This window comes from Octopus sinensis, linkage group LG18 (assembly GCF_006345805.1).
Source record: "Octopus sinensis linkage group LG18, ASM634580v1, whole genome shotgun sequence".
Taxonomy (NCBI): Eukaryota; Metazoa; Mollusca; class Cephalopoda; order Octopoda; family Octopodidae; genus Octopus; species Octopus sinensis.
This window is the reverse complement of record NC_043014.1, coordinates 54,199,956-54,214,666: the sequence shown is the minus strand read 5'-3', so window position 1 is coordinate 54,214,666 and position 14,711 is coordinate 54,199,956. Positions and strand designations below refer to the sequence as shown.

The following is a 14,711-nucleotide window of genomic DNA, read 5'->3' as shown; positions in this document are numbered from 1 at the left end:
CTTTCAGTTTCCGTCTACCAAATCCACTCACAAGGCTTTGGTCGGCCCGGGGCTATAGCAGAAGACACTTGCCCGAGGTGCCACGCAATGGGACTGAACCCGGAACCATGTGGTTGGTAAACAAGCTACTTACCACACAGCCACTCCTGCGCTATTTAGGAAACTCAACAGAAAATTCTCATCAGCACTCGAATGTGGCCCAGTTCTCTTTTTTGTTCATCTGTCATCAGATACAGCACAAATTTAGCAGTGACACGATGCATCTTCAATATTTCTTTTAAACTTATGTGCCATGGACTTGTACGAATGCCTGCTTCTTGGGAAACTCCATGGATAATAAGTCATGGTTTCCATGGTTCCCCACAAACACTTTCACAATGTCATCCTCGTCTGTTAATGTAGAAAGCCATCCACACATACAATCATCTTTGGTAGATGTCCTTCCTGCCCTAAAATTCTGGCAACACTCATGACATTGCATATGGTCCCAAAACTCCTCACCATGGGCTGTAAGTACATCAATCTTTGACAAAGTTAAATATAAAAGTGATTATGGGAGTTGAAAGAAGCTCAATGACCCCAACCTAGCTGTTAATTTGCGTCTAATGAGCATATAGGTAATTAGTTAAACTGGAGTGATACATAACTATTTCTGTAAGGGCATTGATAAATTCCCTCTAAGGTGGGCGTAGGCATGTTCCTGAAAACAGCAGTACGAAGATCTGTAAACATTGTTAGGGCTTTATAACACAGAATATTTGTTAATGTTGGACATGCTGTGATACCCTTGGACATTTTCTTTACTCATGAACTCCTTTGTTAACCTTGGACTCTTCTCTGCATATTCATGCTCCAAGATGTACCTAGGTTCCTGGGTCAGGAAAAAAATCTCTTCATGTATTACTCAGATCACGAATAATAATAATGATAATAGTAATTTTTTCTACTATAGGCAGAAGGCCTGAAATTTTGAGGGAGGAGGTAAATTGATTCCGTTGACATCGAAAAGATGAAAGGCAGAGTCAACCTTGACGGAATTTGACCTCAGAATGTAAAGATGGACAAAATGCTGCTAAGCATTTGGCCTGATGTGCTAACGGTTCTACTACCTCACCACGTTGATAATAATAATAATAATAATAATTGTTCCAAAGGCCAGCAAGTTTAGAGGGAGTGGTAAGTCGATTGCATCAACCACCAGTGCATAACTGGTACTTATTTTATTGACCCTGAAAGAATGAAAGGCAAAGTCAACCTCGGGAGGAAATGAGTTCAGAATATAAAAATTTGAATGAATGAGTAAAAGTAATAAAACAATTTTCTTTTATTTGCCACAGGGGTATCAAAGTGAAAAAACAAATACAATATCATCGTCTGTGCATCAGAATATTTATTGCCAAACCAAATTAGAAATACAAATATAGGTTTGTAGTTATACAAAAAGCTTGTGTGTGTGTGTGTATGGTGCAAAAAATACAATAGAGTTAAAAAAAAAAAGGGGACAAAAAAGAGGTTGACAATAAAGAACTGGCAAAAAAAGAAGAGCATGTCTTTTATGTTTTGAGTATTCACTCTTCTTCTGAAAAGAGGGAAGGATAGACAAGAGGAGAAAGAAATGGAAAAAGAAAATGGAGAAGGTAAACTGGATGTGTGTGTGTATGTGTATATATATATATATATATATATACATATATATATACACATGCATACATATATATACACATTCATACATATATATACACATTCATACATATATATACACATTCATACATATATATATATATATATATATATGATTGATTGATTCTAGTTTCAGCTCATGAGCTGTGGCCATGCTGAGGCACCGCCATATATATATATATATATATATATATACACACATACATACACACACATCATCATCATCCCTTTAAACGGCTGTTTTTGGATGGTATGTATGTATACATATGTGTGTGTGTATGTGCTCACACACACCTCACAGCATGGGAGACATAATTGACTACCTTTATGAGAAAGAAAAAAATCAATTTAAATTTAGTTTTTACAACACTTTTGCAACTGTGCTGCAAATATTTCATGTCATTTACATGGCAACTCTATCCATATTCCATTGTTAGAAGATTGAGCAAAATGCCTTGTGGTGTCTTTCCCTCCCTTTATACCTGACAGCAGTGCTTGAGATAACAGAGATGTCTAGCTGTATATACCTAAGTTGATGGTTGTTTCTTTGGAATAAAAGATCAGAGACGTTTTATTGTATTAGCACAAAGTCTCTATCAGATGCTGCCGTAGAAAGTAATTTTTTTTTTCTTTTGAGAATAATAACGTATTCTATATTATTTTCAAGAAAAAAACCCCCAAGAATAAAGATAATCAAATATGCAGTCTGTTCTGTTGTCGTGTGTGTGTGTGTGTGTGTGTGATCAATTAATATCCATTTTCTATGCTGGCATGGATTGGACAGTTTGACAGGGGCCAGTGTGTGTGTATGTGTATACATACACGCATGTAGATATGTGTGTACATGTGAGTGTGTGTATATATACACATGTAGATATGTGTGTACATGTGAGTGTGTGTGTGTGTGTATACATACACACATGTAGATATGTGTGTACATACATACGAATGCACAAATAGAGTTTATAAATGCAAAGTCAAATACTTTTTCAAGCCTTTATATTCCAGTCTCTTATGTTTGAGATGAGATTGCAATTGTCTTGGTTATTCTTCTGACAAAATAGAGAAGTTTTAAGGTTGTGGTATTTGATGCCTGATTGCAGAAGGCATAATGTTACCAAGTAGAAAAAAAAAAGGGAACAGATACAAAGAATTTAGTAAGACAAAACCCAAGGCACAAAAAGCCAAATAAAGGAAGAAAAAAAAGTGGAGGTTATTTTTATAAGTTGTCCAAAATATGTAAAAGTGGTGTGATGTATGTGCTGGAGTGGGTTCTCTGTCAGAGTAAAATGCGAGAGATTTCAGTTATGTCATGGTTAATAATTATAAATAAATAAATAATTGTATTGATAGCAGCCACAAGAAGAAATAAACTATATGAATTTTATATGTCCATTTAGATTGGTTTAAGGCAACATGGATATTTTGGTGATGAAATAAAACTGAATTAATAAAGCATACGTCTTAATCTTACATTACCGTGTAATGGATATTAAGAAACATCCACATATAAAATAGAGAGAGAGAGAGAGAGAGGGCGGAGTCAGGTACACAGAAGTAAATATGATAAATTAATATACACATATACACAAATATAATGTGATATATATATATATATATATATATATATATATATAAACAACTTATAAAAAAGGGCAAAAGAAAATTTATTTCTATGCCAATATGCTGATAACATTGGTTTTTTCCATGGGCGCATGTAAGTATTTCATTTATTTCTTATTGTATTTTCTACTGAAGAGGAAAAAATCTATGAGATCAATTCCGAAATGAATTCAAATAAAGAAATAACGAACTTTTTTTTTAAAATTCTGTTGACTAGCTTCCTGATTTCAGTACAACATATTTCTGTAGTAGGTATATAATAATATGTGGAAATTGACGATTTAAAAGTCTGTTACCAGCATATTGGCATAAAAATAATTTTCTTTTGCCCTTGTTTATAAGTTGTTTATAATTTTAACCTTTAAAAGGTATTTTAATATGCTGCCACTTTTTGATGAAATTTTTTCTGTAAAAAACTTCATCCTATATTAGTAGTGTATATATATATATATATATATATATATATATATATATATATATATATAGGAGTAAACACATAAGTGCGAAACAAGGTGGAAAAAAGAGCACTCAAATACCAGTGGTAGAGTAATATGCTTTATTTAAAGCAGCAGAAAATTCAACAAAACCTGTTACTCTGAGTTTTCTGTTCCCGTTCATCGGACAGTTTTTGTTAGAACGGCAACGGGAAACTCAGAGTAACAGGTTTTGTAGAATTTTCTGCTGCTTTAAATAAAATATATATATGTAAGTAGATAGTAGGTATATAAACTAGTGCAGGTTCACATACACATGTAGTTACAGAACAGTCAACATGAGGATTTATAAAATACATAGAAAATATAAAAATATATTTAAAGTTACAACTTTAAAAGAATATAAAAAGATATGAAAAAAAACAAGAGAGGATAACAGAACAAAATAGCCAAGATTTCTATAATGAAATAAATGGAGTCAGTCCTGTCTGACACTACCTTCAGGTTTTTGAAAGAATGTTACTAGCTCTGAGGAGTTTCAATTAAGTGTCCTGTAATTCGGGGCCGTTTAATTTAAATATTTATATTCTAACAATTTTACATCAGAACTTTCTCCCCCATTATGTTATGTTCCAAAAACCAACTTGATAAACAAATGTTTTGGTATTTGCCAGTGTATAAGAAATGTTTTTTTTTTTTATTTCTAAACTTATTAAAAAAAAACTGCCCCTGTGAAGTGGTTACATCAACTCATACATCCTTCCCCCTGCATGCATAACCCACACCTGATATATGTCTTGTATTATTTAAGGACTGCGTTACATTGAAGAATGTTTCTTTTTGTTACCATTTAAGTGGAAATTCCCCAAGAAAGATGAAAGGAGTGTTTCGTTAACCTTTCATGCGCCCATCAGGATTTTGCAATGAGTGGATGACACCAGAATCATAGCAGTGGTTCAGCACCCTGGTGGCAGATTGTTGTAACACAAAACATCACAATCAGTTTTTTGAACAAATATACACACGAACTAAAGCGAGATAAATTTGAAATACAATACTTATATAACAGTTTATTTATAGTTCCAAACTTTATTCCTGTATACTGCCACCGTATTGTATCTACTTGCACAGAATCATGCATTGCCCCACCCTGCCCACAAAATCTAAAAATGTCTTCAAATAAGCTTGTGATGAAACATGTGTTTTTCTCTGCAAAATATATTTGTAAAATAGAGATGCATCTTACATGAGAGTGTGTCTTATATACCAGCAAATATCGTAATTTTGTTTAATTAATTGCTTTTAAATTTAGCTCAAAAACAAATTGGACAGCGTCTTTTTTGTTTTTTAGGAATATGGTCCAAAATGGGTTAAAGAATTTCCCGATTTCTAGTTCCGTGTTCCATCTTTATTGTTTGAGAATCATATTGGAAAGGATTAAAAGGAATTCTCTTCAGCTTTGAGTAATTTAGAAAAGATCAATACATTAAAAATAGATGACTTTGAGAGAAAAGGAAAAGTTATGAGAAAAACTGACTTTAGAAAAATAAAAGCTGCTAATAATAATTGTAGGAATACAATTATACAAATTTGTAAGGGAAGGGCATGGTTGGCTAAACTGAAATCAGTACATGACAGACAGGTATTTATTTTATTGACCCTGGCAAGTTGAAAAACAAAATCAAGCATGGTGAGATTTGGACAGCACAAGCCCAACGATAACAATGTTAAGAGTTAGAATAATCTCAGATAAAACCAGAACAATTTGCAGAATGGTGGTTCCCTCTTTCACTGGCTTTAAATGGACATTATGATGAGAGAGGAAAGCCAGATGATGGATGAGATAGAAATGTCGTGTATAGCACCAAGTCAACCCTGATTAAACAGACCTATAATGAAAACATCAATTGCTCAACAATGACTCAATATTTATGTGTGTGTGTGTATAACTTTTACCAGGGAAAGGTTAACAGTAACTATGAAGTTTTGGTTTCCTCACCTTTGTCAGACAGTCTGACAGAGGTGAACAAACCAAAACTTCAAAGTTACTGTTAACCTCTTCTTTGTAAAAATTTAACAAACATTTACTCAATTATAAAATATTAAACAATTCTTCAGTTTACTGTTAAATGGTTTTTATATATCTCTTGACATAAAAACACACATTATATATATATATATATATATATATATATACACAAATTGAGATAGGGTTGTAAATGCAACCCTCCATGGGATAACATATATCCAATATACTGCTAGTAAAGCACCCAACAAAGTTAATACGTAAATGTTAAGGATTGCGATGCAATCAATTCATTGCTACCCCACTAGCTAAGCAAACAGGGCAACATTCCCCCTGATTAGGAGGCTAGCCCATTGCAGGGTGACTCATTTGCACCTGAGTGAACTAGAGAAACATGAAATGAATTGCTTGTTCAAAAACACAATGTACCACCTAGTCCAGGAATTGAACCCACAATCTAGCTTTCGTGAGTGCAATTCCCTAATTAGTAGGCCACATGCCTTCACACACACACACACACACACACACACATCTACACACACTTTTAACTTGAGTTAAAGACATTTCAGTAATTTAGTGTATGTAATTTGTGTCAGAATTGAGACAATTGAGTTAAAGAGAGCGAAGCCATTATTATGTCAAGGTGAAGGACAGGTAATTAAGAAGATTGTGAAATTGATTGAAGCAACAAATGAAGAATGATGTGAAAGTTGCAAGCTTTCAGAAAATACAAAGTGCAAATCTATAAATTTTAACAATTTGCACTTAATATTCCATAATCGAAGAAATTAAGCAACTTGTCTTTCTAGTTGAAACCAAAAAACCCAAAAATACTCCCAAAACTCCGAAATAAAAGCAATAATAAGGTAATGTATTTGTTGGCATAAAAGACACTTGACCATCTTAAATGCACTCCCAATTTTGACAGCACATGGTCAGAAAAAAAAGCATTTAGTGTATTAAAGCATGTAGACCCTGGATGATACTTTGAGACAATATTTCTTTGGAAGTAAGTGTATGCCACTAAATATAGTAATTACTCATTAAAAAAATAAAATTTTTTTGTATGTATGTTTTTGATGAGATTAAAATGACAAAGCTTTACTGATGGGAAATGATACCATTGAGAAAGAGACAGAAGAAGCTAAGAATGGCGGAGAAAGCCCGAATAAAATACCATCTTGGTTACCAGGAGTTTTTATAGAATTAAAAATAGTGCAAGCAAAGAAATGGGTGAGAGACAAAGACTTGAGGAAGCTGTTCTAGATTAGTGCTGCAGGCCGTCGACATCGGAAGTGATTCCAAATTGTTGAAACAATTTTATATAGAAGACCACCACAGAAGAGGGCCAGTACAACTATCATGAATATACCAATACGAGACAAGTCCTCTATATCAACATGTTCATCAACAACGCCATAGAGGGCAACCACCAGTACTATATAAGGTGTGATGACGTAAATAGTATGTTTCTCAAAGATAATCATGTCTGCTGAAATAATTGCTGCACCAATAAAAAGCAGGATGATAAGGATAACTGTATCTCCATTAAAGCCCCATGCATAAGTCAGAGCTATATTGAGATTCAGGTTTGTGGCTACGGTCAACCATGTAGCATAACAGGCAATGCCGTTGAACATTAGGAGTTGGATGAGCCAGAAGTGAAGCTTGAATTCCTCTCGGGCTATGTTTTGCATTCCCTTCTTGAACGCGTACATAGCTATGCATAGGCATGCAACGGCAGTTATTGCCAATGCAAGGAGAACAAAGAGAGCAGCAACAATTTGCTTTCTGTCAAAGAGAATGAGCCAAGTGAAATTGAGGATCAAGTTGATGCTGTAAAGGATGAAAAAGATGCTAGGTGCAAATACATCATGTTTATACAAGTAATCACCATCCCATTTAATGAAGATAGCAGCATGGCAGTAGATGATCCAGGCAGCCATCCAGAAGTAGATTACTCCCCAGATGCCAAAGGTCCATCGAGCTGGAGTGACCCCAGTCATAAACTCATTAGATACATTTGACATGGTGGCTGTGTAGATACCTAGAAAGACGAAAAAGAAAGACACAAATATCAGGAAGGACAAAGTAATCAACTAAGGAGGAAAATATTGTTTTTTATTTTTTTACATAGTGAAAACTGGCCATGCTGGAGCAAAACCACAAACACATGCAAAAATAAAACCCAGTGTCTTTTTAAAAAGACTAGAAGCCACATCATGATGCATTCGAAACAGATGTTAGGATATTGATTGTGCCGAGAAACTTTTGGAAGAAAACAACATTGAACAACAATTAAAAAGTAAATAGAGATAAAGACTTTTGGTTTATTAACTGGTTCAATCTTGAAGAAGGGGCTTTGCCAAGGCCTTCACAAGGTCAGTGAGACGAATATGCTTGATTGATGTTCTGAAACTGCAACGAGGAGGGAGTTCCAGAGGGATAACATTCTGAAGAATAAGGACTGGATAGAGTGGTTAATGTAAGGCTGGGTAAGAGTTACACCTGGACTGCTCATTTCAAGAAGACCTCTATTATCAAAGGCATTCTCTCTTCCTTGGAATAGGGAACTAAGAGCCATATTTTCTATGACAGATATGATGTTACTTCACACCAACATACTACACACACACTGGGCTATTACATGTGGAGAATTGTTGAGAGAGAGGTCAATGAACACACACGTGTGTGTGTGTGTGTATATACACACATATATATATATATATATATGTATATACAAGGATGTTTGCAAAAGGGACATGAAGGCCTGCAACATCAATATTAGTGGTTGGGAGGCAGTTGCCGGCAACCGTGGAGAATGGCGACGTACCGTAAAAGGGAATACAAAGGAGTGACAGAGAGAGGAGAAATGGAAAGAAAAGAAGAGACGTCAACAAGAAACTATGGCATTACAACCAGCCAGGAACAGTCTTCGCTACATTTGCGGTACCTGCCAGAGGGAGTGTTTGTCCAGGATAGGACTACACAGCCACAGCAGGAAATGTATCAGGACATGAAATGTAAAAGCCGGACTAGACTACTTTATGCGCAACTCCATTGTCTCCCGAGACAAAAAGGATGCCAACAATATATATATATATATATATATATATATACAGGATGCATAAAGTATTTGAGGATATACCTTTTTCAGGTCATTGCTGCATGTTTTGCTCATTCTGTGTAATCTTTGTTTCAGAAAATAATAATGGTAGGCCCTCAGCTTACTCAAGAAATGAAGAGACATACTGTTATTGTGGTTATGGTTGAGCCTAACGATTTAGAAATATCTCGATTTTTAAAAAAATTACCAGATCTTTCATCTTCAAAGTTTGTAAGGAGTTAGAGACTAAAGATGGAAACGTATCAAAACATAAAAAGCATTCTATATGCTCTGAAATCAGAGCATATACCTGAATTTATCCAGCAAGTTCAACAGACCATTGATTACTATCCCAGAAAGTCCATGAGGTCAATTGCAAAAGATCTCCACATGGCAGAAGGAACAATCAGAAATGTTGGCCACAAAGACATCAGATATAAGTCTTATATGATGAGGAAAGGTTACTTTGTCAGAAAAAGCAAAAGAAAATCACTACATCAGATCTAAAAGGCTCTTAAACAAACTGAAAAATCCAGCAGAAAAAGATTTGATTTGGTTGTTCTCAAATGAGAAAAACTTGGACCAAGATCAAAAAGTTAACAGAAATAATGACATGGTTATGTGCAGACCCTTTTGAAGTTCCAAGTGTTATGCATACAAAATTTCCTGCAACTGTCAAGGTTTTTAGAGTTGTCAGCAATGAAGGACCTGTGATACCTCCTTACTTCTTTCCACAAGGTCTTAGAGTTAACATTGAGATCTTGGAAATAATTGTTTAGCTCTGGATAGACAGTGTATGCAATGGAAGGCCGTATGTGTTTCAGTAAGACTTTGCACTATCACACATGGCTCTAGTAACACAGGAATGGATGGCTGGAAATATTTGTGATCACATAACGCCTAACATTTGGCCTCCTAATTCCCCAGATCTCAATCCATTGGACTATTACATGTGGAGCATTGTCGAGAGAGAGGTCAATGAACATACCCATAACACCAAAGATTCTTTGAAAGCTGCCATAGTCAGAGTAATGTTCAAAATGAACCAGGACCACTTGATTCGAGCATGTAGATGATTTAGATCTCATTTAGAAGCAGTTGTTGGAGCTGAAGATGGCTTTATTGAATAACATTATAGAAAAGAAGGTTTATTTTTATCCTTATAGCAGTTTTTGATAAGTAAAGTTATTATCTGTTATTATATAGCTGCTTTTTTATAAACATAAATCTATCCTCAAATACCTTATGCACCCTGTAGATGTATGATTGGCAGCTAAATCCACAAGATTTTTTTTTTCTCTCTCTGTTTATTTCCTCGTGTTCCTTTCTTTTGAAGAGCGTAGGCTCTAAACAAAAGACTTTCTCACCTTCATAAGCATCAAACTAATACACCTGTATTCATTTTTGCTGCCTGACTGGCACCCATGTCAGTGGTATGTAAAAAGCACCATTCAAACGTGGTCGATGCCAGTACCCCTTGACTGGCACGTAAAAAGCACCCACTACACTCTCGGAGTGGTTGGTGTTAGGAAGGGCATCCAGCTGTAGAAACACTGCCAGATCAGACTGGGCCTGGCGCAGCCTTCTGGCTTCCCAGACCCCAGTTGAACCGTCCAACCCATGCTAGCATGGAAAATGGACGTTAAACGATGATGACAATGGTGATATATATAGATATTTGAAAGAAAGTGGCACTCTACACATTTGATAGGTGTTACCTATATTATTTAATGATAGTTTGATTTAGCTCCATGTGATTTAAAGTTTTGTGGGTTCATAGAACAAACCCATCTTATTAGATATCAAGAAAAGAGCAATGGGTTTTGAGGGAAACTCAAGAAGGCTTCTCTTGGTCAACACTGCTTAAGGAATTACCAGCTGCTGGCAGCTGACAGTCCATATATACCACTCTGCACCTGGTTTCCCCACATACAAGGGTAGGGTAGTTAACCCTTGCTGCTTGTATAGACTACAACCCCACTCATGCTGACCATCCAGCCTCAAGCTTTAACCTAGCAACATCAAATCTGGTTACTCCTACGTAAAGACTACTGTGAATGTATTTAACCCTTTAGCATTTAAACTGGCCATATCCGGCCAAAAGTATTCTGCCTGTTTTATGTTCAAACTAGCCAGATCTGGTCTCTCACACCAACCCTACACTATCGTTTTAAAAATTACAGCTACCTCATCAAAATCTAGCACCAAGATTAATGCCTGATTAGTTCAAAACAATGTGGATAAAAAAAGCATTAATTTGGGCAGAATAATGTGAACAGTAAAGGGTTAAGCTCCATTGAGAAGCCACAGAGCTACTAACACAACAATGCCCCACCTTACCAAGTGTGGTATGAAATGCAGTGAACAGGTGTTGCTGGTTACACTATACTACAGCCTGCAGACATAGTGGTGACAGATACCTGCCAACATCCTATTCAAGCATGAGGGCCTAAGAAACAAAAGAAAAGAACCCCAGTCACTTCAACAGCAATATCACTACATGACCTGAGTTGACAAAAGAAACCGAACATCTAGAAGCCATCCTGAATTTGTCCCAAATCTCATTTCTCTTTTCAGCCTGTTATTATATATATATACACGTATGTGTGTTAGTGTGTGTATATATATATATATATATATATATATATATATATAATTGAAGTTGTGTGTGTGGGACTCTGTCTCCTCCGATTTAGATTCCTAACTACTCCCACATTTTGCGGTGCAGTTTAACCAAAACCAGGTATCTTATAGTCATCATTCACATCGAGCCCATCTGGGTATTAGCGCGCGTCTACGATGAGTCTATGATTTTAAAAAAATTTACCATCATTTTTCCGCATTTTTAATGATTTTTGCTCGGGTTATATAAGGGAAATAACTCTCTAAAAATGCTTATATAGTTATTTCCCTTACAAACCCGAGCAACGCTGGGTGATACTGCTAGTATATATATATATGATACATATTTGAGTGGGGTGCTGTAAAGTTCCTGGCTTTAAGGCTATCGCAAAAGGCCTGGTTGGAGGCCCATATTCTCAGTTCTTTTAAAGAGCATAGAAAAACTGAAGGACTGCTGCAATAAGTGTGGGATTATGTTGAATAAAACCATAATCAACTCAACCTCCTCTATTTTCTTTTACCCAAAGCCAGAAACTTTTCACCACCACCTTGTACACACACACACACACACACCAGTAGGTTGATATTTATGTCGTATATTAGCAATGTATCTATACTTTGTGTGATAGTCAGACTACCATTGCCTCCATGTTGAGAGAGATATTTCTCAACAGCTATTCATGTCTGTCACATGGGATGCTGGTGTTCATCTCTATCTTGGATAAAACACCTTGTGACAGACTTCAATGGAAGCAATGGGAGTCCAGATATCCTATGAAAAAGAAAAAAAAATCCACCAATGTGGTGCTCAGCACTTCTCACTGCTCAGTATTAACGTGAATATATACATATATATATAAACTTTGGACACTCGGCCAGTTTATATATATAGCATTATTAAATCTCAGAGCGCGGTGCGTATCACTAAGGCTTACGAGGAAGGGATGGCTTCCCTTTGCAAATACCTGAAGGGTACAGAAAGTGTGTCTAAAGCCAGCTGGAGACGTCGATCTCTTGGGGCTAAAAGCTACAGTAACACCCCCACTTTGTGGTTAGCCATATTGAGATGGCTTTTATACTTTACGTTATATATATATATATCATCAGTGTTTCGATGTCCACTTCTCTATGCTTGCATGGTTTGATTGTACTTTACCAATGCATATTTTTTATGGCAGGATGCCCTTCCTGTTGCCAACCCTTACATGCTTCCAAGCAAGGTAAATATTTCCTCATTGCCAGTGCCAGACTTGTTCTTACAGAATATTGGAAATGAATGACACTGCTTGTATGACAGTGACACTCGTTTACAGCTGTTACATGGTGTCAATACAGGGAGACACTTAACACACACACACACACACACATGACAGGCTTTTGTCAGTTTCTGTCAACCAAATTCACTCAAAGGTTTTGTCGGCCCAGGACTATAGTAAAAGACATTTGCCTAAGGTGCCATGCAGTGGGACTGAACCAGGAACCCTGCAACTGGGGAGCAGACTTCTTAAACCACGCTGCCACACCTGTGCTTGTGTGTGTAACTGCTATCAACCTAGAATTACCTCAACACGTATTCCAGGTCACACTGCCATTGAGCACAGCCAAGAAATGCACCCACTTCTCCCTACCAGTACATCAAAGCCTACCCACGACCACCCCCTCAGTCTTCTGGCAATGAACTATCAGTTGCACATTCAGCACCTGACTCTTTGTCTCAAGTTCCTCTTTGCTCACTTGATTACAACCTCACATTTTCAGTCCATTCACTGACGAATGAACCACATATTTATTTTCATCTCTCTCACTTCTTTCACCTAACATTATGCTGAGCAGAAGCGTTAGCACACCGGGCGAAATGCTTACGGTCTGAGTTCAAATTCTGTGGAGGTCGACTTTGCCTTTCATCCTTTCAGGGTCGATAAATTAACCCTTTTGTTACTGTATTTATTTTGAGATGCTATGTGTTTCTTTCAATTACTTTAAATATAACAAAGAATTTAGTAAAATAACTTCATTATCATGAAACTGGAGTTAGGAACATAAATTGTGACTAAGGTTTGGTGGGAGATTTTTAATTCAGAACTTATGAAAACAAGACATTTGTACTACAGAGCCAGAAGTGGATTCAGCTGGGTTGGTAATGAAAGGGTTAAATACCAGTGGCATATTGGGGTTGATCTTATTGACTACCCCCACCACCACCCCACCAAATTTTCGGGTCTTGTGCCTAGAGTAGAATGGGTACATGCTGAACCCCTACACTAGGGATCTGAGATGCTTTGGCACCACTTGGTTGGCATCGCAGACGTACCTGACACATTTCTTACTGTTTCTCTCCCTCTGAGCATATTTCTCTTTGTGTCTCTGAGCAGGGGCAGGCAAGTGTTCCTGCCAGTTGTCCTTCCTTAATAAACTGCAATAGGTGTCTCTCTCTCTCCCTCCCTCTCTGCTTATGCGTGAGCATCCAGTTGTGCTTACACATATAAATGTTCCTTCTACCTCTACACCTTTCATCTTTTACTCTTTTCAGTCATTAGGCTGTGGCCATACTGGGGCAATGCTTTGGTCAAATGAATCAACTTCACTACATATTTTCTTTTGTTTTTTAAAAGCCTGGTGCCTATTCTATCAGTCTCTTTTGCTGAACTGCTAAATTATGGGGACATAAACACACCAACACTGGTTGTCAAGCTGTGATGGCACACACTCACACACACATATATGATGGGCTTCTTTCAGTTTCCATCTATCAAATTCACTCACAACACTTTGGTTGGCCCAAGGCTATAGTAGAAGACACTTGCCCAAGGTGCCACGCAGTGGGATTGAACCATGCTTGCACCTATGTATATATTTCTGTACATGTATGTGTGTGTGTTTAGCTGTCACAAGAACCGGTTGAGCATCCAGTCTGCTTTATCAAATCATCAACATCCAAACAGCTGCCCCCTTCTCTCTCATTATGTCCTGTACTTTACTTTAATTACCATTTTGGTTTCCATTTTTGGCACAAGGCCAGTAATTTCAGAGGAAGGTGGTAAGTCAATTACATTGACCCCCTTCCCCGCCAATGCTGAACTGGATCTTATTTTATCGACCCCAAAAGGGATGAAAGTCAAAGTTGACCTCAGCAGAATTTGAACTTGGATGAAATGCCTCCAAGCATTTTGGCAAACCAGCGATTCTGCCAGCTTGCCACCTTAGTTTAATTACCATATTA

General features: G+C 36.8%; 1 protein-coding gene across 3 annotated transcripts in view; it reads right to left on the bottom strand.

The window, feature by feature from the left end:
- Positions 1-14,711, bottom strand: part of LOC115221323 — a 116,009-nt gene that overhangs the window by 9,504 nt on the left and 91,794 nt on the right. Inside the window, exon 3 of one of the 3 annotated variants that reach the window (XM_036511084.1) lies at positions 4,368-7,810. The exons of the other annotated variants lie outside the window; for them this stretch is intronic. Within the exon in view, the coding sequence (XP_036366977.1) occupies positions 7,026-7,810 (785 nt within the window). The 3' untranslated portion in view covers positions 4,368-7,025. Of the gene's footprint in view, positions 1-4,367; positions 7,811-14,711 lie in introns of those variants that run through there. 3 annotated transcript variants of the gene reach the window in all.